The sequence below is a fragment of the Entelurus aequoreus genome, linkage group LG28 (genome assembly GCF_033978785.1).
Source record: "Entelurus aequoreus isolate RoL-2023_Sb linkage group LG28, RoL_Eaeq_v1.1, whole genome shotgun sequence".
Lineage (NCBI taxonomy): Eukaryota > Metazoa > Chordata > Actinopteri > Syngnathiformes > Syngnathidae > Entelurus > Entelurus aequoreus.
The window spans coordinates 26,562,980-26,586,647 of NC_084758.1; the positions used below are offsets into that span (position 1 = coordinate 26,562,980).

At 39.9% G+C, this 23,668-nt stretch overlaps 2 protein-coding genes across 3 annotated transcripts; both read right to left on the bottom strand.

The window, feature by feature from the left end:
* Nucleotides 1-7,433: 7,433 nt before the first annotated feature.
* Nucleotides 7,434-14,860, bottom strand: arl9 (ADP-ribosylation factor-like 9). 2 transcript variants are annotated; one of them, XM_062040008.1, is made up of 4 exons: nucleotides 14,462-14,860; nucleotides 9,137-9,314; nucleotides 8,241-8,416; nucleotides 7,434-8,125 (listed from the first exon to the last, which is right to left on the bottom strand). In XM_062040008.1, the coding sequence occupies exons 1-4, from the start codon at nucleotides 14,696-14,698 to the stop codon at nucleotides 7,952-7,954; spliced, it is 765 nt and encodes a 254-aa protein (XP_061895992.1). In that variant the 5' UTR covers nucleotides 14,699-14,860; the 3' UTR covers nucleotides 7,434-7,951. The 2 variants fall into 2 exon arrangements, with proteins under 2 accessions (XP_061895992.1, XP_061895991.1); XM_062040007.1 differs by having other exon boundaries at nucleotides 9,137-9,317.
* A 5,033-nt stretch (nucleotides 14,861-19,893) lies between these two features.
* LOC133645211 (snRNA-activating protein complex subunit 1-like) lies at nucleotides 19,894-21,436 on the bottom strand. The gene has a single exon (XM_062040087.1). The coding sequence runs from the start codon at nucleotides 21,410-21,412 to the stop codon at nucleotides 20,357-20,359; it is 1,056 nt and encodes a 351-aa protein (XP_061896071.1). The 5' UTR covers nucleotides 21,413-21,436; the 3' UTR covers nucleotides 19,894-20,356.
* Nucleotides 21,437-23,668: the final 2,232 nt, after the last annotated feature.

The following is a 23,668-nucleotide window of genomic DNA, read 5'->3' on the forward strand; positions in this document are numbered from 1 at the left end:
GCGTTCTGTTCAGGTATATTTATTCTATATTTTGATAAATCATCATATTTCTTTATTACTACATTTAAATAGGTATTGATCAATCTTTAAGCTGTGTGTATTTGATTTCAGTTTGCTTTTGACATCTTATTTAGAATTGTAGTTGAAACTTTTACAACCTTGCGTTGCGCTCATGATGGCGTAACCAAACTAGATTTCATTTAATGATCTTATTTTTAATATTTATTCCCTTTTTTACATTTAGTATATTTAAATATTCATTTATAAACATTGAATACATTTCAAATATCAATAAAATGCAATTGCCTTCATCTTATAGGGTAATGTTTAGTTACACCAAGTCATGAGCGTAACACTAAGCTTCATCACTTTGACTTGTAATATCTCTAATTCTGGTGGTGTTTTATGCTTTTTTCTTTTTGGAACATGTACTATACATATAATACAATAAAGTCCCATATAAAATTATGTTTCTAGCAATACTTTCATTTTGCCTTTGAAAGTAACACTCCAATGTCCATTAGTGGAGCTGTACACCTAATTATTAGCCTATCCCTATCCTGTCTTAGTTTGGCCTAATCATTTGCTTATCCTATCTTAGTTTAGCCTTAATATTAGCTTCGCCTCGCCTAAATTTAGACTCATTAGCCTAGTCTAGCATATATTCGTTTTGCCTTATTAGCCTAGCCTATTTTACTTTGGCCTAACTATTAGCCTAGCCTAGCCTAGCCTTGTTTAGCCTATTTATTAGCCTAGCCTACCTTAGCTTAGCCTAAAAGGCCATACACAGTGTTTAGTCATATCGGTTAGTTTGTTATTGCCAGGTTTGCATTAAAAATTGTTGGACAAAAAAGGCTGTGTACCACTGGATGTATTTTATATAGAATACAGAGCAGCGATTCAAGTGCTGAATAAATGCCAACTTTATACTGTATGAACATTTTGCTAATAATTTATACTTACCAAACAGTATAGTAGGTGTGACTGAAATACGAAAAATAATTTTATTGGCCAATTCAAAATGCTGCCTAGCAACAAGTGGCCAGCATTCATGTGACTTAACCAGGAAGAACAATTCAACATTTTTTTGTTTTATTTGTGAAATGTTGTACTAGAAACAATCCTGAATGAGTTGTGTTGGCAGTACTTTTATTACTCTTAACTTTGTTTTTTGCTATTGTTTCTTTAATATTATTATTCTTCAATTTAGAAAGTCTTAAATGTATTAATTATGCTTTAAAATATGTTAGTTTAGGTTCAACTACCAAAGGAGGTTTTAAAAAAGCCAACCGTACATTTGCGTTTGTAGACGGATAGAGCGCTTATGGTTTATGTGACTATTAATATTTGTATATTTTCTATTCTATTCTATTTCTTAAGAATAGTTTATTGTGATTTAGTGCCTGGTACGGCCTTCTTGAAGGCTCAAAACACGCATCACACGTGCACACACACACATATTCTTGTATGTGTTACCTTCTTGATACCTGAGAAAAATGCCTGCTTCTTTAGGACCACCCTTTCTAGATATATAAAGATGTGTATTTACAACATTAATAATATATACATAGTATTTAAATATAAAATAGCTTGTTGTGAAAAATTAGTTGGAATTTCACAAGAAAAAGGTCACAATTTCACAAGACAAACTTAGAATGTTGGCAGTGTTATAATAAAAGTCGTAATTTTACTCAACGCAAGTCAAAATTTTACAAGAAAAACTGAACATATGTGCAATATTATGATTAAAGTTGGAATTTTATGCAATAACAATCGCAATTTTACAAGAGAAGCTTAACATTTTCACAATTTTATGAAGAGTCGACAAGTCACAATTTTAAAAGAAAAATTTAAAATGTTGGCAATATTATAATAATAATAATCGGAATTTTACTTGGCAAAATTATGACAGAAGTCATAATTTTACTCAAAAAATGTCACTATTTTACAAGAACAAAAAAATTGTCAATATTGTGATACAAGTCAGAACTTGATATTACAAATGTCAGCATTTTGCATTAAAAAGTAATAATTTTACATAAAAAAGTAATTTTACGAGAAAATATTGCAATACTACTGAAACAGAGAGAATATGATAAATTGTTCCCAATTTTATAAGAAAAAAAGTCTACACATTGTGAGAAAAACACTGCTTTTAGTTATTTTTGAATTTTTTGTTTTGCAATCTTCATCGTCAAGTTATTACAGTATGTCTTTATAAACATTTAAATATTTTTTTTTTAATAAATTGTGGCCGAAGGGGTTGCATTTCAATTTCTTACACACACTTGTTATTACATATATTGACTAGAGGGGGAGCACTTCAAAATTTTACACACACTTGTTATGTCATATGTTGACCAGAGGGGGAGCACTTTTAAAACCGACACACAGTCAATTTGAAAAAAATCCCTCCTTTATGGGACCACCCTCATTTTGATAGATTTGACCACAAATGAGACATTTTCTATTAGATGCAATGGTTTTCTGTATTGGGACCATGATTTATGTCATCACTTGTTCACACCCCCTCATATGGAAGCTACTTTTCCTTGTTGATGTCTCAAGAAGGGTAGAAATACAAGAACACACACACACACACACACACACAGTCCACTTCCCATTGTTTAGCATGTTTACATATGTGGTCATAGTCCAAATAAATAAAGAACTACACCCAATGACTTGCGGCACCACCCAGTTTCAAATAATGATAAAAAAATGAAAATACTTGTAATAAATGTGTCATGCCGTAAAACATCTTAAACTTTCCCCCCACTCATGTTGTTAACCCTTAAAGCGCTGTTCACAATCTTTACGCACATGCCTTGACTACGCTAACTATGCAAATTGCAAGTGACAAATTCCACTAACAAAAAAAGCTATTTTTGTTTAGTGTAATTAGTAATTGTGACAAATACAGCCAATTAAAATGTGTATGTGTATATATATATATATATATATATATATATATATATATATATATATATATATATATATATATATATATATATATATATATATATACTGTATGTCTTAGTTGAGCCTAACAATTACCATAGCGTAGTTTATTTTAACAATTAACATAACTTAGTTTATCTTAGATTAACCTAAGAATTAGCATAGCCTAGTTTATTTTAGTTGAGCCTAACAATTAGCCTATTTTATATTAGTTTAGCCTAACAATCAGCCTAGCCTATTCTGTCTTAGTTTAGCCAATCTTAGTTGATATTAGCATACCCTAATGTATCCAATAATTAACATAGCTTAGTTTATTTTAGTTTATCTAGTTTATTTTAGTTTAGCCTAGAATTAGCATAGCCTAGTTCATTTTAGTTTAGCCTAACAATCAGCCTAGCCTAGTTTATCTTAGTTGAGCCTAACATTAGCATAGCCTAGTTTAACTTAGTTTAGACCAGGGGTCGGCAACCCAAAATGTTGAAAGAGCCATATTGGACCAAAAATACAAAAACAAATCTGTCTGGAGCCGCAACAAATTAGAAGCCATATTACATACAGATAGTGTGTCATGAGATATACATTGAATTGAGATGACTTAAAGGAAACTAAATGAGCTCAAATATAGCTACAAATGAGGCATAATGATGCAATATGTACATATAGCTAGCCTAAATAGCATGTTAGCATCGATTAGCTTGCAGTCATGCAGTGACCAAATATGTTTGATTAGCACTCCACACAAGTCAATAACATCAACAAAACTCACCTTTGTGTATTCACGCACAACGTTAAAAGTGTGGTGGACAAAATGAGACAGAAAAAGAAGTGGCATAAAACACGTCCTAGAAAGTCGGAGAACGTTATACATGTAAACAAACTGAAGGTGAGTTCAAGGACCGCCAAAATCAGTAGGAAAAAACGGCGCTCGCCAAATACTCGAATCAGTGAAGCATGTTTAATACAAACAGTGTGCTTTATAACAATTAGGGAGGTTTGTGTCATGTTTGTCCTCCTACAGAAACCATATTAAAACAAAACAAAAAAATTTTCCCCTCATCTTTTTCCATTTTTCATACATTTTTGAAAAAGCTTCAGAGAGCCACCAGGGCGGCGCTAAAGAGCCGCATGCGGCTCTAGAGCCGCGGGTTGCCGACCCCTGGTTTAGACTAACAGTTAGCCTAGCCTAGTTCATCTTAATTTATCCCAACAATTAGCATAGCCTAATTTATCTTAGTTTAGCTGAACAAATAGCATAGCCCTTGTTAACTTAGTTAACTATTATCCTTGTCTCCCTTAGTTTAGCCTATCTCAGTTGAGCCTAAAAATGAACACAGCCTAGTTTATTTTAGATTAGCCTAACAATTAGCCTAGCCTAGTTTTCTTAGGCTAGACTAACAATTAGCCTAGCCTAGTATATCTTAGTTGAGCCTAACGATTAGCACAGCCTTGTTTATCTTAAATTAGCCTGACAGTTAGCATAACCCAGTTTATCTTAGTTTATCCTAACAATTAGCAAAGCCTATTTTACCTTAGTTTATCCTAACATTAGCATAGCATAGTTTAACTTAGTTTAGCCCAATAATTATCATAACCTAGTTTAACTTGGTTTAGCCCAACAATTAGCCAAGTCTATCTTAGTTTAGCCTAACAATTAGCCTATTTTTATCTTAGTTTAGCCTAACAATCAGCCTAGCCTATCTTTGTTTAGCCTAATTATTAGCCTATTCTATCTTAGTTTAGCCTATCTTAGTTGAGTCCAACACTTAGCATAACCTAATGTATCTTAGACTATCCTAATAATTAGCAATAGCTTTGTTTATTTTAGTTTAGCCTCACAATTAGCATAGCTTTTTTTTTTTTAGTTTAGCCTAACAATCAGCCTAGCCTAGTTAAATTTAGTTTAGCATAACAATTAGCCTAGCCTAGTTTAGCTTACTTTATCCCATCACTTAGCATAGTCTAGTTTATCTTAGTTTAGCTGAACAATTAGCATAGCTCTTGTTAACTTAGTCCAGCCTAACAATTAGCCTTGTCTCCCTTAGTTTATTCTATCTTAGTTGAGCCTTACAATTAGCATAGACTAGTTTATCTTAGATTAGCTTGAACATTATTTTATCTAGTGTGGTCTTAAATTAGCCTAACAATTAACATAGCCTAGTTTATTTTAGTTTAGCTTAACATTTAGTCTATTTTATCTTAGTTTAGCCTAACAATCAGCCTAGCCTAGTTTATCTTAGTTGAGCCTAACATTAGCATAGCCTAGTTTAACTTAATTTAGACTAACAATTAGCCTAGCCTATTTCATCTTAATTTATCCCAACAATTAACGTAGCCTAACTTATCTTAGTTTAGCTGAATAATTAGCATAGCCCTTGTTAACTTAGTTCAGCCTAACAATTAACCTCGTCTCCCTTAATTTAGCCTATCTCAGTTGAGCCTAAAAATGAACATAGCCTAGTTTATTTTAGATTAGCCTAACAATTAGCCTAGCCTAGTTTTTCTTAGTTTAGCCTAACAGTTAGCCTAGTCTATTTTAGCTTAGTTGAGCCTAACGATTAGCCTAGCCTAGTATATCTTAGTTGAGCCTAACTAACTAGTTTACTTTAGTTTATCCTAACATTAGCATAGCCTAGTTTAACTTAGTTGAGCCTAACAATTAGCATAGCCTAGTTTATCTTAGTTTAGCCGAACAATTAGCCTATTTTATCTTAGTTTAGCCTAACAATCAGCCTAGCCTAGTTGATCTTAGTTGAGCCTAACATTAGCATAGCCTAGTTTAACTTAGTTAAGACTAACAATTAGCCTAGTGTAGTTCATCTTAATTTATCCTAACAATTATCATTGCCTAATTTATCTTAGTTTAGCTGAACAATTAGCATAGCCCTTGTTAACTTAGTTCAGCCTAACAATTAGCCTGTATTTTAGATTAGCCTAACAATTAGCATAGCCTAGTTTATCTTAGATTATCTTAACAATTAACATAGCCTAGTTTATTTTACACCAACCTAATAATTAGCATAGCCTAGTTGATTTTAGTTGAGCCTAACAATTAACCCAGTCCAGTTTATTTTAGATTAGCCCAGCCTAGTTTATTTTAGCTGAGCCTAACAATTGGCCTAGTTTATTTTATGTTAGTTTAACCTAACAATTAGCCTAATCTGTCTTATCATAGTTGACCCTAACATTAGCATAGCTTAGTTTAACTTAGTTTAGCCTAACAATTAGCATATATTAGTTCATCTTAGTTCAGCCTAACAATTAGCCTAGTCTAACGACCTAGTCTTAATAAAAAATGTGATTGAAGTGATTCAGACAAAGAAAGAACACAAAATACAAGACATTAAAATTAGAGAAACTTATTTACTACCACTTTATTTACGCTCCTTATCATACATACAAGAACTTATTGTCATATATTATTCATCTTCTTTATCCAACATAAAGATGTTCAATGAACAAATGGACATTTTGCATATTACAGCATTTGAGGCTGCTGTCAAGGTCGAGTAAACTGGCTGGTACTTGTGTTTCCATGGCAACCAGGAAACACCTGTGAGTGTCGTGGCGAGGAAGCCAACAGACGGTTGCAATGAAACCTCCTTGCCTCTGCTGTAAAAGTGCAAGGATTCTTGTTTTGGTGGCTGTTTGGCTAACCTAAGTCCACAACAATTGGATGTCATTATTTTGTCTGCTAAAACAAATGTTTCAACATGTTTTATGGTCCAAAATAACACATAATTAACACTTAATGTCACATTTCCAGCCATCACATTCTTATCAGTGACAGAGCAGGAAGGGACTCGGACGACATTCACAGTAAATCTACATTTGACATGCACTTATTCACAAAAAACGGGGCTAAAATGAACATGTTGCATGCTCAATAGGAATATTTGAATCATCGGTTAATATTTTATGTGATTTAATATTTTAATCACAAGTATTTTCACCAAGTAGCACCACAATGAGCATCATTGAAATACAGACGCAGAGTAGGCCTTATTACAAACAAGGCAAGTTGAATATTCTTAGACACGGTTACATTACACACAGCTTTGAACAGTAACACTGTGTGTGAAGAAAGGAAAATAAACCACTGTACTTTAATCATGTAATTATTTAGTGTACCACTAGATGGAGCCACTGTTTGAGAATCACGGGTCTAGCAACTACAGGAAATCCAGCAGATTTCGGGCTTATTTCCTGTGGTTGCTATTGTGAAGTGAGTCCTTTGATTGATTGATTTAAACTTTTATTAGTAGATTGCACAGTACAGTACATATTCCGTACAATTGACCACTAAATGGTCAATTGTAACCCGAATACGTTTTTCAACTTGTTTAAGTCGGGGTCCACGTTAATCAATTCATGGGTTAGTTTCAACACAACTGGTCACATGACTTTCGCACTAGAACCTGAAAAAAAGAATCACCAAATTAATGATTATAATCAAAAATAATCAGCCACCAAAATGATTTTGTTAACATTTTTATTCAACATTTCCAAAATATCAAAGTGTTAACATTTGCAGTAATAGTACACACTCCACACAAAGTACAAAGAAAGTATACATGGGGAGAACTATTTGAATATTTCTAAGTAAACATGTGACAAGACTAAAAATATATCGCCCTTTATTCGTCAAGAAATATTGAAAAGTGGTGTAAAAATACATTCCAGAAGTTTTGTGTGCTTTCTTCCCTGCGTGTTGCCTTGCACTTTGGCGCCTCCTAGCGGTTGGAATGAGTATTAGGGAACAATAGTAGAGAACTAGTAAACATGTCAGAATGAAGTCATGTACTTTAAAGACTTTTAGGAAAGTAAAAAATATTTGCTTGTGTTGAAAGGTTTTGGTAGAAAAATAAAAGCTTATATTAATATGACATCATTCATGTATTTGTCAAAGTTGTGAAAAGGTCCAATGAAGATTTGGATGGATAACAAACTCCAGCTTTGTTGAGAAAATAAAACTAAAAAGAATTTGTGACTTTTACTTGCAGCCGGCCAACTGGATGATGAGCTCTCGCGCGTCCCGAACGCCGGAGCTAAGCTCCGCCTCCCCTTTCTTCACGCACGTGCCAATGAGGAACATCTTGCGGTCTCCCACGTGGGAAAGCTCCAACGCGTCGTGAAGGTCGGTGATGCCGCAAGCGCCCGGGAGGTCCTGGAAGGTAAGACAAACTTTACTGGGGCTCTTTTCCAGGAAGTGGCTTTCTTCAAGCTTCTTTACAGTCGGGGGTTGGAGCGCCACCTGGTGGAGTGTTTCCTGTCATGCTCACCTGCTTGTTGGCCAGCACCATCAGCGGCAGGCCGGGGTCAGGGGTCAGGAGGTCGTGTAGCAGCGTCTTGGCGACGGCGAAGAGGTGCGGGGCGGACGAGTCCACCACAAAAACCAGCAGCAGAGCCTTGGACATGTACCTGTGCCAGTGAGGTCTTAGCTCCGCCCCCCCGCCAACTGACAGACAAAAGAAAAGAAGACTGGCTTAACGCTCTGCTGTGTACTACAACAAGGGATATGCGCCCCCCAGGGGGACTCAGAGGTACTGCATGGCTGTGACATTTTTGGTAGTTTTTTTGTTTTCCCACAATTTTTACCAAATGTAAATATTTTTAAATACACAGCACTGAATAACAGGAATGATTCATTATATATAACATTTATGTTAGCATTAAGATAGCTAGTGATTACTGCTCTAGCTAATAGCACCCGAGTTGTCAGCGCTCCAGTTTCCAGCTAATGATAGTTGTTAGCTTGCAATTAATACTCTAGTTGTCAGCTAGCAATTAGCTTTCCAGTTGCCGGATAGCGATTGGCATCCTTGTTGTCAGCTAGCTACTGATCAGCGTGCTAGTTGCCAGCTAGTGGTTAGCCCTCCAGTTTCCAGCCAGCGATTAGCACGTCAGTTGCAAGCTAACGACTAGCATTCTAGTTGTTAGCTAGCGATTACCGCCTTACTTGTCAGCAAGCAATTGGTACACGAGTTGTCAGCTACTAATTAACGCGCTACTTTCTAGCTAGCGAATAGCATTTTAGTTGACAGCTAGCAATTGCCGCATCAGTTGCGAGCTAGCGATTACCTTAACTTGGATCATCTGTTAAATATTCACCCCCCCAAACACAGACCCGAGCCGACATGCTGGATGCTGACGACTCAGGAGTTCTCAGTGGACTTACTCTCCAGGAAGTCCACCTGCAGGTCTTCCCTGTTGATGCACACAGCGTTGAAGCCCTGTGTGGGCTCCAAGTCCACATCCAGGCTGCCGATGGCCAAGCAGTACAGCAGGCTGGACTTGCCCGCTCCATCTAGACCCAGGACCAGGACCTGGGTGCCCTCTGACTTGACTGGCCTGGGCTGCTGCACAAAGACACGGATGCAGTTTTTAATTGTGTACCCTGATATAGACTTAGGTTACAAATCATTAGAAACTTCCTTGTTGTCAATTGGTTCACTGAAATGCTTCAAATCCCATTACAGAACAGAAACCACTACAAGAATCCCGGCACCTCCTACACAGCTCAGTAGGAGTACCCCAGGGATCAATCCTGGTGTTCAGAGGTTAGTAAACTCAAAATATGTGACGAAAAGCCTTTCCTCTATGGTTAAAGTCATTATTAGTGTAATTATTAACTTTTACAATAGTTGAGTGTAGGAGATGAAATAGTGTACTGAATATATATATATATATATATATATACATAAATATAAATGGTTGTCCCAATACCAAAATTGTTGGACTGGTACCTGTTACGGCGCTTGCGCAGTCTGCTTCTCCCTCCTCGGCAGGAGCTCCTAGAAGCTCCGCTGCAAGCACCGCAGGACACGCCCCCGCAGGACACGCCCCCGCAGGACACGCCCCCGCAGGACACGCCCCCGCAGGACACGCCCCCGCAGGACACGCCCCCGCACGCGCCACGCAGACCGCAGCCACGCGCCTCCACAGCCGGCGGCAATCATCAATCAACGCATCTTTACGAGAAGCAGCAGCATAAAGGCTCACTCCACTGACTACTCCTCGCCGGAACAAAGCCCTGATTCAGTAAGCTTCACGTCTCTGGCTCCTCACCTGTGTCTCTCTCTTTTGCTCGCTTTGTCTCCCTCATACATTGGTCATATTCAAAGTCCTCATGTGTCCAGGGACATATTTACTGACTTTATAAACATCATATACATTTTTTAAAAAAAAGGAAAAAAGATTTTGTGACGATAAAAAATATCGATGTAATCATAGTAGTATCGACTAGATACGCTCTTGTACTTGGTATCATTACAGTGGATGTCAGGTGTAGATTCATCCATGGCATTTGTTTACATTGTGACGGCAGTGAGATATTGTATCCTCCTACGGTGTGTAGTGAAGCATGTTTAGCTATTCCTCGTCCTCCAGTGATAATGCTACTTGTAAGAAACATACTTTATTTGTCGCCATGGAGGCCAGGATTAGTGATTTAGAAGTAGCTAAAACACTGTGGATGGATGTTAGCTGCGAGCTAGCTAGCCATGTCTTAAAGCAGCTCTTCCTGAGGGTGTTTCAGTGTTATAACTTCACCTTTATCGTTAGTTTTTAAGCCAAAATGCGTCCATTCTCCCTTTTCTGTCTACACACTGTGTCTGCTTGTGAGTACTCTGTGTGTGTGTGTGTGTGTGTGTGTGTGTGTGTGTGTGTGTGTGTGTGTGTGTGTGTGTGTGTGTGTGTGTGTGTGTGTGTGTGTGTGTGTGTGTGTGTGTGTGTGTGTGTGTGTGTGTTGCCCAACAGCAGTAAAACCAGCAATGTCATGATTGACTATTTGCTTGATCAGTAACTTAACAAAGCTCCAAAGTTTTGGTTCACCTCCATCGTAGTTCACTAAGACGGGTCCTCGATTATATTTGTCATTAGGGCATGGAATCTAGCTCTGCAAGACCTGGGATAGCTGAGTGGTTAACACTGTTGGCCACCAAGCAAGGGGGACTGGGTTCAAATCCCAGTATGTAGTTAGTGTTTTGTTTCACTATCATTGTGATTTAGTGAGACAGGTTCTCAATTAAATATGTCATTGGGGCCCGAAATCTAGCTTCAAGAAGACCAAGAATAGCTTAGTGGTCAAAGCAGCTAGTGCCCAATCAAATGGGACTGGGTTCAAATCCCAGTCAGATCGTTTGGTAACTAGGAAAGATCCAGTCAGAGAAATTACTCTTTTATATCATAGTTTACTGAGACAGGTTCTCAATTAAATATGTCATTGGGGACGGAAATCGCCTTTCAAGAATATCAAGGATAGCTGAATGGTTAAACAGCTAGCTCCCAATTAAAGGGGACTGGGTTCAAAAACCAGTCAGGTAAATCTGAAGCTAGTAAAGGTCTAGTCAGAGGAATAAATCTTTTGTATGATAGTTTAAAGGTTCTCAATTATATATGTCATTGGGGCCCGAAATCTGATAACAAAAAGAGCAAGGATAGCTGAATGGTTAAACAGCTAGCTCCCAATCAAAGGGTTCTGGGTTCAATCCCAGTCAGGTCGATCGGCTTGCCAAGCCAAAGTATGCGGGAATGGGGATGCAGGACAATGTGGGGGTGTATCACCTCCCCCACACAGAGTAAAGTTAAGTGGTAGCTGATTAATTAACTTATAGTTAAAAAGGTAAGTATGGGTAATAATAATAACAAATAGTCTATAGTCCAAAAGTGAATTATATTTATATAGCGCTTTTCTCTAGTGACTCATAGCGCTTTTACATAGTGAAACCCAATATCTAAGTTACATTTAAAAGTCAAGGTAACCTCGGGGGTTAGCTCCTGCTTGCCGAGGCTAAAGTTGGTAAGTGTACCATCGTAATTCCTAGGCTGGGATGGGCGGGAATAGGAAGATAGATCATTAATCATTGTGAGTGTTGACCAATCAGCTCTCCTGGTCTGACTAATTGCAATTGAGATAATAAAATAAATGAAAGATGAAACAATTCTAATTGGATAATGAATAAACCAAATAGAAAAAACATAATTGGGAAAAAAATGGAGGAAGTAGAACTAGTGGAATAATTTAATTTAATTAAAAGATAATTGTATTGATAATTAATTATACAATTTTTGTTTTTTATTATCTAATTTTTTTTTATCTCAATTGCAACCAGACATGTTTTTATTAATCATATTTTTTTATTATCCAATTATTTCTATTTTTTTATTATCTCAATTGCATTTTTTTTTTAAAATTATTATCTCAATTGCAATTAGTCAGACCAGGAGCTCCCATCAAGATCTTTGTAGTGTTTTGTAACATGTATTTTAATACAGCAGAGTGCTCCTGTCACATAAAGGATCTTTGACCTGCATTTTTCCACAGTACAGTGCTCCCGTCAAACAAGATCTTTGATTAGTGTTTTGTAACACCTCCACTCCACTGTATTATCCTGAATCAGATGCACCTGTGTGAGGTCGTTAGCTGCATAAAGACACCTGTCCACCCCATACAATCAGTAAGAGCCAAACATTCAGCATGGCTAAGAGCAAAGAGCTGTCCAAAGACACCAGAGACAAAATTGTACAACTCCACAAGGATGGAAAGGGCTACGGAGAAATTGCCAAGCAGCTTGGTGAAAAAAGGTCCACTGTTGGAGCAATCATTAGAAAATGGAAGAAGCTAAACATGACGGTCAATCTCAATCGGAGTGGAGCCCCATGCAAAATATCACCTCGTGGGGTCTCAATGATGCTAAGAAAGGTGAGGAATCAGCCCAGGACTACACGGCAGGACTTGGTCAATGACCTGAAAAGAGCTGGGACCACTGTTTCCATGGTCACTGTTGGTAATAACGTCATGGTTTGAAATCATGCATGGCACGGAAGGTTCCCCTGCTTAAACCAGCACATGTTAAGGCCCGTCTTAAGTTTGCCAATGACCATTTGGATGATCCAGAGGAGTCATGGGAGAAAGTTTTGTGGACAGTGTTTTATCACATCTCCATCATAGTTTACAGACACAGGTTCACCATTAAATATGGTCTTAAGAAAACCCAAGGTAGCTCAGTGGGTAACATCAATACTGTTAACCAAGGGGTACTGGGTTCAAGTCCCACTTACAGTTTTATATCATAGTTTACTGAGACAGGTTCTCAATTAAATGTTTCATTGGGGCCCGAAAACTTTGTTCTAGAAGACCAAAGATAGCTGAAGGGTTAAACAGCTACCTCCCAATCAAAGGGTTCTGGGTTCAATCCCAGTTAGGTCACTCTACAACTACTAAATATCCACTCAGAGCAATTAATCTTTTACATGAAAGTTTACTGAGACAGTTCTCAATTATATATGTCATTGGGGCCCGGAAATCTGGTAATAAAAAGAGCAAGGATGGCTGAATGGTTAAACAGCTAGCTTACAATCAAAGGGTTCTGGGTTCAATCCCAGTCAGGTCACTCTACAACTACTAAACATCCACTCAGAGCAATTAATCTTTTAAATGAAAGTTTACTGAGACAGTTCTCAATTATATATGTCATTGGGGCCCGGAAATCTGGTAATTATACGGCCGAGAATAGCTGAATGGTTAAACAGCTAGCTCCCAACAAAGGGTTCATGGGTTCAATCCCAGTCCAGGTCCAAGCAAGGGAGGGGAGTAGCGTTATGTGGGGGTGTATCACCTCCCCCACACAGAGTAAAGTTAAGTGGTAGCTGGTTAATTAACTTATAGTTAAAAAGGTAAGTATGAGTAATAATAATAACAAATAGTCAACAGTCCAAAAGTCAAGGGTAACCTCGGGGGTTAGCTCCTCCTGCTATTAATATACTGCCTTGGGGGACTCCACAGTTTACTGAGAGGGGGGGGACACGATGCCGTTCACCTCTGCCACCTGTTCCCTCCCCTCACCTCTAACTAGTTTAAAAAAATGTTTTATAACCCTTTATTTATAAATGTCAACAAACAGTTGAGAAATAATACTCAAAGTAAGTACAAAAACAGTACAAAACAGCGCCAGGAGGTTGTAAATTCAAAGTAACTATACATGCTAACTAGTTGCACTGTGTGATGCTAGCCGGCCAGCGTCACTGCACAAAGAGTCAAAGACGCTTAGTGAGGGCAAGACAATTCTCGCCTTTTGTTCGTTCCGCAATGGTACAAACGCGCGTCGCCGCTAAAAGCGACGAAAAGCGTGAATGATCTTGAAGCACGCAGATAGCGATTTATCGACGCTGGAAAACTTACCGACTTTAATTTTTAATTTATCCGTCGGTTAATTGACTTATCGAATATCAGCCCAGACTTACATTTAACTTCTCAAGATAATGGAATGCTTGTTTTGTCCTATTAGTTTGTAATTATATTTTGAAAATAAAAACAAGGCAAAAATGCATTTAAAAAATATATATTTGTGAACATCTCTTTGTACTTCTGTCTTTTAACCCATCAACTAGTATTATTTTTCACCACATAAAATATTGAGAGTCGATGCGATATTAGCGACCCCCCCCGCCCAAACATCACCGACGTCTCCGTGAATGAGTGTCCGCTGTTGGTGACGCTTACCTCGGATACTTTCTGCGCTCTCTCGGCGGCAGCAACAGGCTCCACGTCGGCACCAACAACCGTTTTTTCCGCATTTCCACTCCTCTTTTCTCCCACTGCCTTGCTGTCTTCCGCGGGGTGACTTTCGTCGGTCTTCTTCTCCCCGGAGAAGGATGCGTAGTTCCAGGCGACATAGGCCAGTCCCCCCGCCACAGCCACGGAGACGCCGAGGACGCCGGCTTCCCTCAAGCCTAACATGGCGCTTACTCAACAAAACAAGCTACTAACTGCTTTTAAAACTTCTCGATAAACATTCCCGCCATTACAATGAGTCAACTTTAAACACCTTTTTCATTCACTCCTTCATCAACAAGTGGATTAGTAAACACGGAAGTGCAGGAGGAAGTGCTCAAACATACATCCGGTTTGGAGTTCTTTTTAATTTATCCGCTAGGTGGAAGGATTGACCAATATAATGTATCTTAAAGGCCTACTGAAATGACATGTTCTTATTTAAACGGGGATAGCAGATCCATTATATGTGGCATACTTGATCATTTCGCGATATTGCCATATTTTTGCTGAAAGGATTTAGTAGAGAACATCGACGATAAAGTTCTCAACTTTTGGTCGCTGATAAAAAAAAGCCTTGCCTGTACCGAAAGTAGCGTGACATCGCAGGTTGAAGGGCTCCTCACATTTCCCCATTGTTTACACCAGCAGCGAGAGCGATTCGGACCGAGAAAGCGACGATTACCCCATTAATTTGAGCGAGGATGAAAGATTTGTGGATGAGGTACGTAAGAGTGAGGGACTAGAGTGCAGTGCAGGACGTATCTTTTTTCGCTCTGACCGTAACTTAGGTACAAGGGCTTATTGGATTCCACACTTTGTCCTTTTTCTATTGTGGATCACGGATTTGTATTTTAAACCACCTCGGATACTATATCCTCTTGAAAATGAGAGTCGAGAACGCAAAATGGACATTCACAGTGACTTTTATCTCCACAACAATACATCGGCGAAGCACTTTAGCTACGGAGCTAACGTGATAGCATCGTGCTTAAATGCAGATAGAAACAAAAGAAATAAGCCCCTGACTGGAAGGATAGACAGAAGATCAACAATACTACCAAACTCTGGACCTGTAACTACACGGTTAATGCTGTACCGCCTGGCGAAGCCTAGCAATGCTGTTGCTAACGACGCCATTGAAGCTAACTTAGCTACGGGACCTCGACAGAGCTATGCTAAAAACATTAGCTATCCACCAACGCCAGCCCTCATCTGCTCATCAACACCCGTGCTCACCTGCATTCCAGCGATCGACGGCGCAATGAAGGACTTCACCCGATCATCGATGCGGTCGGCGGCTAGCGTCAGATAGCGTGTCTGCTATCCAACTCAAAGTCCTCCTGGTTGTGTTGCTGTAGCCAGCCGCTAATACACCGATCCCACCTACAGCTTTCTTCTTTGCAGTCTTCATTGTTCATTAAACAAATTGCAAAAGATTCACCAACACAGATGTCCAGAATACTGTGGAATTTTGCGATGAAAACAGAGCTGTTTGTATTGGGATACAATGTGTCCCAATACTTCTGCTTCAACCATTGACGTCACGCGCAAACGTCATCATACCTAGACGTTTTCAACCGGAAGTTTCGCGGGAAATTTAAAATTGCACTTTATAAGTTAACCCGGCCGTATTGGCATGTGTTACAATGTTAATATTTCATCATTGATATATAAACTATCAGACTGCGTGGTCGGTAGTAGTGGGTTTCAGTAGGCCTTTAAGGGAAGCCATGTTTGTTTTTAATTGGCAAATATAAATTGCGTTTTAAGTGGCAAATGATAAATTGTTTTAATTGGCAAATGTAGATTGTTTTATGAGAAGTTTTTACACAGAAATAACCGTTTTGTTTACAATATGTGAATTAACATGCAGGTGGTTCCATTTTCAAAAAGATAAAATCACACGCAAATAATCTGTAAAACAGTCCATATGTACAGTATAAGAGTTGTATTATGCTCTATTTGGATGAACACTGTCCTCAAGGTATCAGTCTAATAAGGGTGGAACAACATTATGGCTCAGGGGCCACATTGGCTTTTGAAATTTGACAGAGGGGCCAGGCGAGCACATGATGCATTTCCATCCATCCATCCATTTTCTACCGCCTGTTCCTTTTGGGGTAGCGGGAGGTGCCAGAGCCTATCTCAGCTGCATTCGGGCGGAAGGCGGGGTACACCCTGGACAAGTCGCCACCTCATCACAGGGCCAACACAGATAGACAGACAACATTCACACTCACATTCACACACTAGGGCCAATTTAGTGTTCACATGATGCATTTCAAAGCATATACAGGTAAAAGCCAGTAAATTAGAATATTTCGAAAAACTTGATTTATTTCAGTAATTGCATTCAAAAGGTGTAACTTGTACATTATATTTATTCATTGCACACAGACTGATGCATTCAAATGTTTATTTCATTTAATTTTGATGATTTGAAGTGGCAACAAATGAAAATCCAAAATTCCGTGTGTCACAAAATTAGAATATTACTTAAGGCTAATACAAAAAAGGGATTTTTAGAAATGTTGGCCAACTGAAAAGTATGAAAATGAAAAATATGAGCATGTACAATACTCAATACTTGGTTGGAGCTCCTTTTGCCTCAATTACTGCGTTAATGCGGCGTGGCATGGAGTCGATGAGTTTCTGGCACTGCTCAGGTGTTATGAGAGCCCAGGTTGCTCTGATAGTGGCCTTCAACTCTTCTGCGTTTTTGGGTCTGGCATTCTGCATCTTCCTTTTCACAATAGGTCAGGGGAGTTGGCGGGCCAATTTAGAACAGAAATACCATGGTCCGTAAACCAGGCACGGGTAGATTTTGTGCTGTGTGCAGGCGCCAAGTCCTGTTGGAACTTGAAATCTCCATCTCCATAGAGCAGGTCAGCAGCAGGAAGCATGAAGTGCTCTAAAACTTGCTGGTAGACGGCTGCGTTGACCCTGGAAAAAAGAGCTGGACTGCTGCTGAGTGGTCCAAAGTCATGTTTTCTGACGAAAGCAAATTTTGCATTTCCTTTGGAAATCGAGGTCCCAGAGTCTGGAGGAAGACAGGAGAGGCACAGGATCCCCGTTGCCTGAAGTCTAGTGTAAAGTTTCCACCATCAGTGATGGTTTGGGGTGCCATGTCATCTGCTGGTGTCGGTCCACTCTGTTTCCTGAGATCCAGGGTCAACGCAGCAGTCTACCAGCAAGTTTTAGAGCACTTCATGCTTCCTGCTGCTGACCTGCTCTATGGAGATGGAGATTTCAAGTTCCAACAGGACTTGGCGCCTGCACACAGCGCAGAATCTACCCGTGCCTGGTTTACGGACCATGGTATTTCTGTTCTAAATTGGCCCGCCAACTCCCCTGACCTTAGCCCCATAGAAAATCTGTGGGGTATTGTGAAAAGGAAGATGCAGAATGCCAGACTCAAAAACGCAGAAGAGTTGAAGGCCACTATCAGAGCAACCTGGGCTCTCATAACACCTGAGCAGTGCCAGAAACTCATGGACTCCATGCCACGCCGCATTAACGCAGTAATTGAGGCAAAAGGAGCTCCAACCAAGTATTGAGTATTGTACATGCTCATATTTTTCATTTTCATACTTTTCAGTTGGCCAACATTTCTAAAAATCCCTTTTTTGTATTAGCCTTAAGTAATATTCTAATTTTGTGACACACGGAATTTTGGATTTTCATTTGTTGCCACTTCAAATCATCAAAATTAAATGAAATAAACATTTGAATGCATCAGTCTGTGTGCAATGAATAAATATAATGTACAAGTTACACCTTTTGAATGCAATTACTGAAATAAATCAAGTTTTTCAAAATATTCTAATTTACTGGCTTTTACCTGTATCTGTCGGAACTAATAGTAGGCTTCTCAAAACATGGGCTATTTTAATCATAACACATCTATTTTCAACAGTATATCATATCAAAGATACATACAAATTGTATAAAAGGGTTAACACTTTCATTCTCGTTTAGTGGGAGGGGTGTTGTTGATCATCCATTTTTGCTAGTGCGTCAAAATGGAATGCCTTGGGATCCCCCGAGAGGAGCTGGACGAAGTGGCTGGGGAGAGGGAAGTCTGGGCTTCCCTGCTTAGGCTGCTGCCCCCGCGACACGACCTCGGATAAGCGGAAGAAGATGGATGGATGGATTTTTGCTCAATTCTAATATTTAGCAGGCCAGATGTGTCCCACAGCCCGTAGTTTGCCCATCTCTGGTCTAACAATATGTAGCATGTGCTTTTATAGCACTTTACTGCTAATTCAACCATAAAAACTGGGCACAGATCAGTGTACACTTAAACATTAATAGTTAAATGATAAACAATATTCAGTTAATTACTGTTAAAAGGGCTCTCAATTATATTTGTGGCAGCAGGTTTATGAGTGCTTTTAATTATATCCAGTTTAGTGCTGTACGGTATACTGGTATTAGTATAGTACCGCGATACTAATGAATCATATTCGGTACTATACCGCCTCTAAAAAGTACCGGTCAAAAACCCCCTCACCACGTCGTGTCACTGCTGGTTTATGAGCAGATGAGCATGTTCGGCAGCGCGCACACACACACGGAGTACTTACAAGCAGACACAGTGTGTAGACAGAAAAGGGAGAATGGACGCATTTTGGCTTAAAAACTAACGATAAAGGTGAAGTTATAACACTGAAACTTTAAGACATGGCTAGCTAGCTAGCGGCTAAAGTCCATCCGCAGTCAGCAGTGTTTTAGCTACTTCTAAATCACTAATCCTCGCCTCCATGGCGACAAATAAAGTAAGTTTCTTACAAGTATCATCCCTGCAGGACGAGGAATAGCTAAACATGCTTCACTACACACCGTAGCTTACCGGCGTCAAAATGTAAACGCCATTGGTGGATCTACACCTAACATCCACTGTAATGATACCAAGTACAGGAGCGTATCTAGTCAATACTATTCTTTTAACATCACAACATCTTTCATTTAAAAAAAAAAATTATATTTTGTTTATAAAGTCAGGAATTATGTCCCTGGACACATGAGGACTTTGAATATGACCAATGTATGATCCTGTAACTACTTGGTATCGGATTGATACCCACATTTGTGGTATCATCCAAAACTAATGTAAAGTATCAAAAAACAGAAGAATAAGTGATTATTACATTTTAACAGAAGCGTAGATAGAACATGTCAAAAGAGAAAGTAAGCAGATATTAACAGTAAATTAACAAGTAGATTAATAATTTATTTTCTACCACTTGTCCTTAATAATGTTGACAAAATAATAGAATGATAAATAACAGAATATGTTACTGCATATGTCAGCAGCTAAATCGTAAGCTTTGTTTGCTAACTTACTAATAAAAGACAAGTAGTCTTGTATGCTCTCTATTTTATTTAAGGACACACTTGCAATAAAAAACAATTGTTTAATGTACCGTAAGATTTTTTTAAATAAAGCCAAAAATGCAATTTTTTGTTGTCCCCTTTATTTAGAAAAGTACTGAAATAGATTTTGGTATCGGGACAACACTAATCCAGTTGCTGTATTGGCATTTAATATCACAAATTATTGCTCAATTAGTTGTTAATCCATTTATTCATTAACAAATAATTTTGCAACAAAATGAACGTGCACATCAATTCTGTTCAATAATAAAATAAAGTTGGAATGAAACAAAAAAAGTGCACAACAATAATACAACTATGGTGTTGGCCCTGCGATGAGGTGGCGACTTGTCCAGGGTGTACCCTGCCTTTCGCCCGAATGCAGCTGAGATAGGCTCCAGCACCCCCGCAAACCCCCAAAGGGACAAGCGGTAGAAAAATGGATGTTTTTTTAAACGTGACCAGTTATTGCTTGGAGCGTCCATGCCACTTCCGCCTCAAAGGCACCCCCTCGTGGTCAGGTGCGCTCAGCAGCCACGGCGCCAGCTCGGACTTCTCCGTGTTCTTCCCGAGACTCTTCCACGTCCTGGCCCGCAGCGAGAGAGGCTTGACCCGGTGGGGGTCGGCACAGTCTTCCCCCTGCTCTGGTTCTGAGCTGGACGAGTCCACCGCGTTTACGTCCTGCTGAAACTGCCTCTCGGACTTGGGTCCACCTTCTTTGCGTCCATAGCTTTTCTTCTTGATGGCCGCCATTAAACGGGCTCTGCTGCGGCTGTCGTCGTCATCACAGGCGGGCTTCTCGTCTTTTCCCGGGTGGAAAGTGTTCTGCTGCCACGCCATGAAGTCAGTCAAACTTCCCTTCAAGCGCGCGGCGAACTGCGGGTGAGTCATGGCGGCCTGGAGGCGGACCTCCGCCACTTCCTGCTTCATCTTCTCGTAGACGGTCTGGACGTTGGTGACCTCCGCCAGGAAGTCCTCGGTGAGGAGCTCCATCACCGCGGTGGTCCTCGCCAGCATCTCCCTGCACAGTGTCTTGCTCTGCCGCTTGGACTTCTGGAAGGTGAGCAAAATCGGCATGGCGGTGTAGTGGAAGGCCTTGGAGGAGACCAGGGACCGGAAGACGTAGACCACGTCCAGGTGACCGCAGACCGCCAACTTCTGCAGGAAGCTCTGAATGTGGTCCCAATCCCCGAGGGCCAGGCGGATCGACACGGGCGGGACGGCGAGCTGCGTGTGGTAGAAGGCGTACATCAGGTAGAGACCCCCCACCCGGACGTGGAGGCAGTAGGGGGGCAGGAAGTACTTGACAGCCGTGGCCATGGCCGCCTTGCTGAACTTCCGCGTGTCGCTCATGCCGAGGACGCCGCGGAAGACGTCGGAGAAGCGCATGTCTCTCCAGACGGCCGAGAAGACGTCGAAGCGGATGGAGTCTTTCTGCTGGAAGCGGCCGAGGAGATCTTCCACGTCCTCCGTCAGAGGCTCGTAGAAGGTGTCCGCGGGTTTGGGAACCGCCGGAGGCATCGTGGACGAAATAGGATGACGTCTTTTTTGTTTTTTGTTTTTTTAAAGGAGTGGGCGGGGCCAATTAAGTCATGAATGCAGCCAATCAGGAACGAGATCATTGCTTTTGTGTTCAGGGCGAGCCAATTGAGCGATAACCCCGCAAATACGCTTCCTTCAAAATAAAATAAATGTCAAATTTACAAATTCTACCTGACATTTGAGGGACAAGCGGTAGGAAATGGATGGATTTGCATTTTTAAAAGTGGGAATATAAACAAAAGTCTCTAATCAAGATATTTACAGTTTTTGTCAGTGGTGGCATTATTATTTACATTTTATTGTTTGTATGTGATATCTTTTTCACACGTCCCAAGAACTAGCTTATGTAGCCGAGGATTGGACCGCCAAGCTCAGTCCAGCTCACACTGCACCCGACCTCTATGACCCCTGCTATGGGTGGTGAGCCCATTGGAGGGGGGACCCACGTTACCTCTTCGGGCTGTGCCCGGCCGGGCCCCATGGGGACAGGCCCGGCCACCAGGCGCTCGCCATCGTGCCCCACCTCCGGGCCTGGCTCCAGAGGGGGGCCCCGGTGACCCGCGTCCGGGCGAGGGAAATCTGGGTCCTTGGTTTTTTTATTTTTCATGGAGGTCTTCGAGCTGCTCTTTGTCTGATCCCTCACCTAGGACCTGTTTGTCTTGGGAGACCAACCTTTTTGTAACTGCGGACCGGTCAACGCTTGAAAATTTGCCCCACAGACGGGGTTGTTTTTTTTTCGGTCATAAAAAAATAAAATCACGTATGAGTGTGAGTGTCAGTGAGTGTGAGTGTGAATGACTGCATACTTGCCAACCCTCCCAAATTTTCCGGGAGACTCCCGAAATTCAGCACCTCTCCCGAAAACTTCCCGGGACAAATATTCTCCCGAAAATCTCCCGATTTCAGCTACATGCGGACCTGAGTGAGGACAGCCTGAGTGAGGAAAGCCTTTTTTCACGTCCGCTTTCCCACGATATAAACAGCGTGCCTGCCCAATCACGTTATTCCATACGTACCCATGTACGAGCTGCGCACCGACGGGCCGCCGACAGTGTTGTTGACGTAGGGCATCTCAAGGCGTTTGCCCAGCTCATGGAGCCATCCTTGGGGAAGAGACGGGAGGACAACAGGGTGACAAGAACTAAATCATCCAGACTACAGATAAATTGTATTATTATGTTTATCTTACCTAAAAATAAATATATTTATTAATTAAAAAAAAACAAAAAACTAAATACATTTTAACTATATTTTGCTAAAAACATCAACATTAATTGTATTTTTATTTGTATCTTTTCTGACTCCTTATTACATCCAGCCATAGAATTATACATTAAAATAAACATATTTGAAATAATTAATTTTAAATGATCATAATAATTCATTTAAAATGACCATATTTAATTATTAAAATAATTGCTTGTTTATCAACAACTTTAGCATTTTATTCATTAAATTTCTCTCAGAAGCCAAGTTATGTTATATTCCTTGAGATTTATTTATGCAAGTTTGAAGTATCAATTATCTAAACACAGTTTTGTTTGCATATTTTCAGGATAAATATATATATATATATATATATATATATATATATATATATATATATATATATATATATATATATATATATATATATATATATATATATATATATATGAAATACTTGACTTGGTGAATTCTAGCTGTAAATATACTCCTCCCCTCTTAACCACGCCCCCAACCACGCCCCCCGCCCCCAATTATTGTGCGGCCCGGTACCAATCGATCCACAGACCGGGTGGTTGGGGACCACTGTTTTAACGTACAGTTCAAATTATTTTTTAAAGGCACAAAAAACAGGTCGTGTATTGAGAAACTTACATTTATGAATATAAAACTTAGCCAATAGTTTTTATTATTGTGCTTTGCAATAGTGAGGAAACGCGGTGACGTCACACTTCCGGTTGACGCAATTGACGCGGCCCCTTTGAATTCCGTTTCCACCTGTCAATCATCCTCATCCCCGGCTGTCGCCAATCACTGTTGTTGCTGTGCTCGGTTTGGCGTTTTTATGACCAACTTTATCCAACTAGGAACAAACACCCTCTTCATCTTTTATTTAGACCCTTTGTCAGCCGTAAGTCAACATTTTCCTTCATTATATGTTAAATGGCGGCAGCGTCAATCCAAAGTCAATATAATGCTACATGCTAGCTTAACTTTCGTATTTATACCCTAAATGAGGGTCTGATTTAC

What these genes read in the sequence shown, in the direction of transcription:
- arl9 (XM_062040007.1), bottom strand. Translation starts at nt 14,698, where the DNA reads ATGTTAGGCTTGAGGGAAGCCGGCGTCCTCGGCGTCTCCGTGGCTGTG. An exon ending in GAGCGCAGAAAGTATCCGAG is followed by an intron (nt 9,318 to 14,461) that starts GTAAGCGTCACC and finishes GTCTTTGTGCAG; the next exon opens with CAGCCCAGGCCAGTCAAGTC. An exon ending in TGGTGCTGGCCAACAAGCAG is followed by an intron (nt 8,126 to 8,240) that starts GTGAGCATGACA and finishes CTTACCTTCCAG; the next exon opens with GACCTCCCGGGCGCTTGCGG.
- LOC133645211 (XM_062040087.1), bottom strand. Translation starts at nt 21,412, where the DNA reads ATGCCTCCGGCGGTTCCCAAACCCGCGGACACCTTCTACGAGCCTCTG.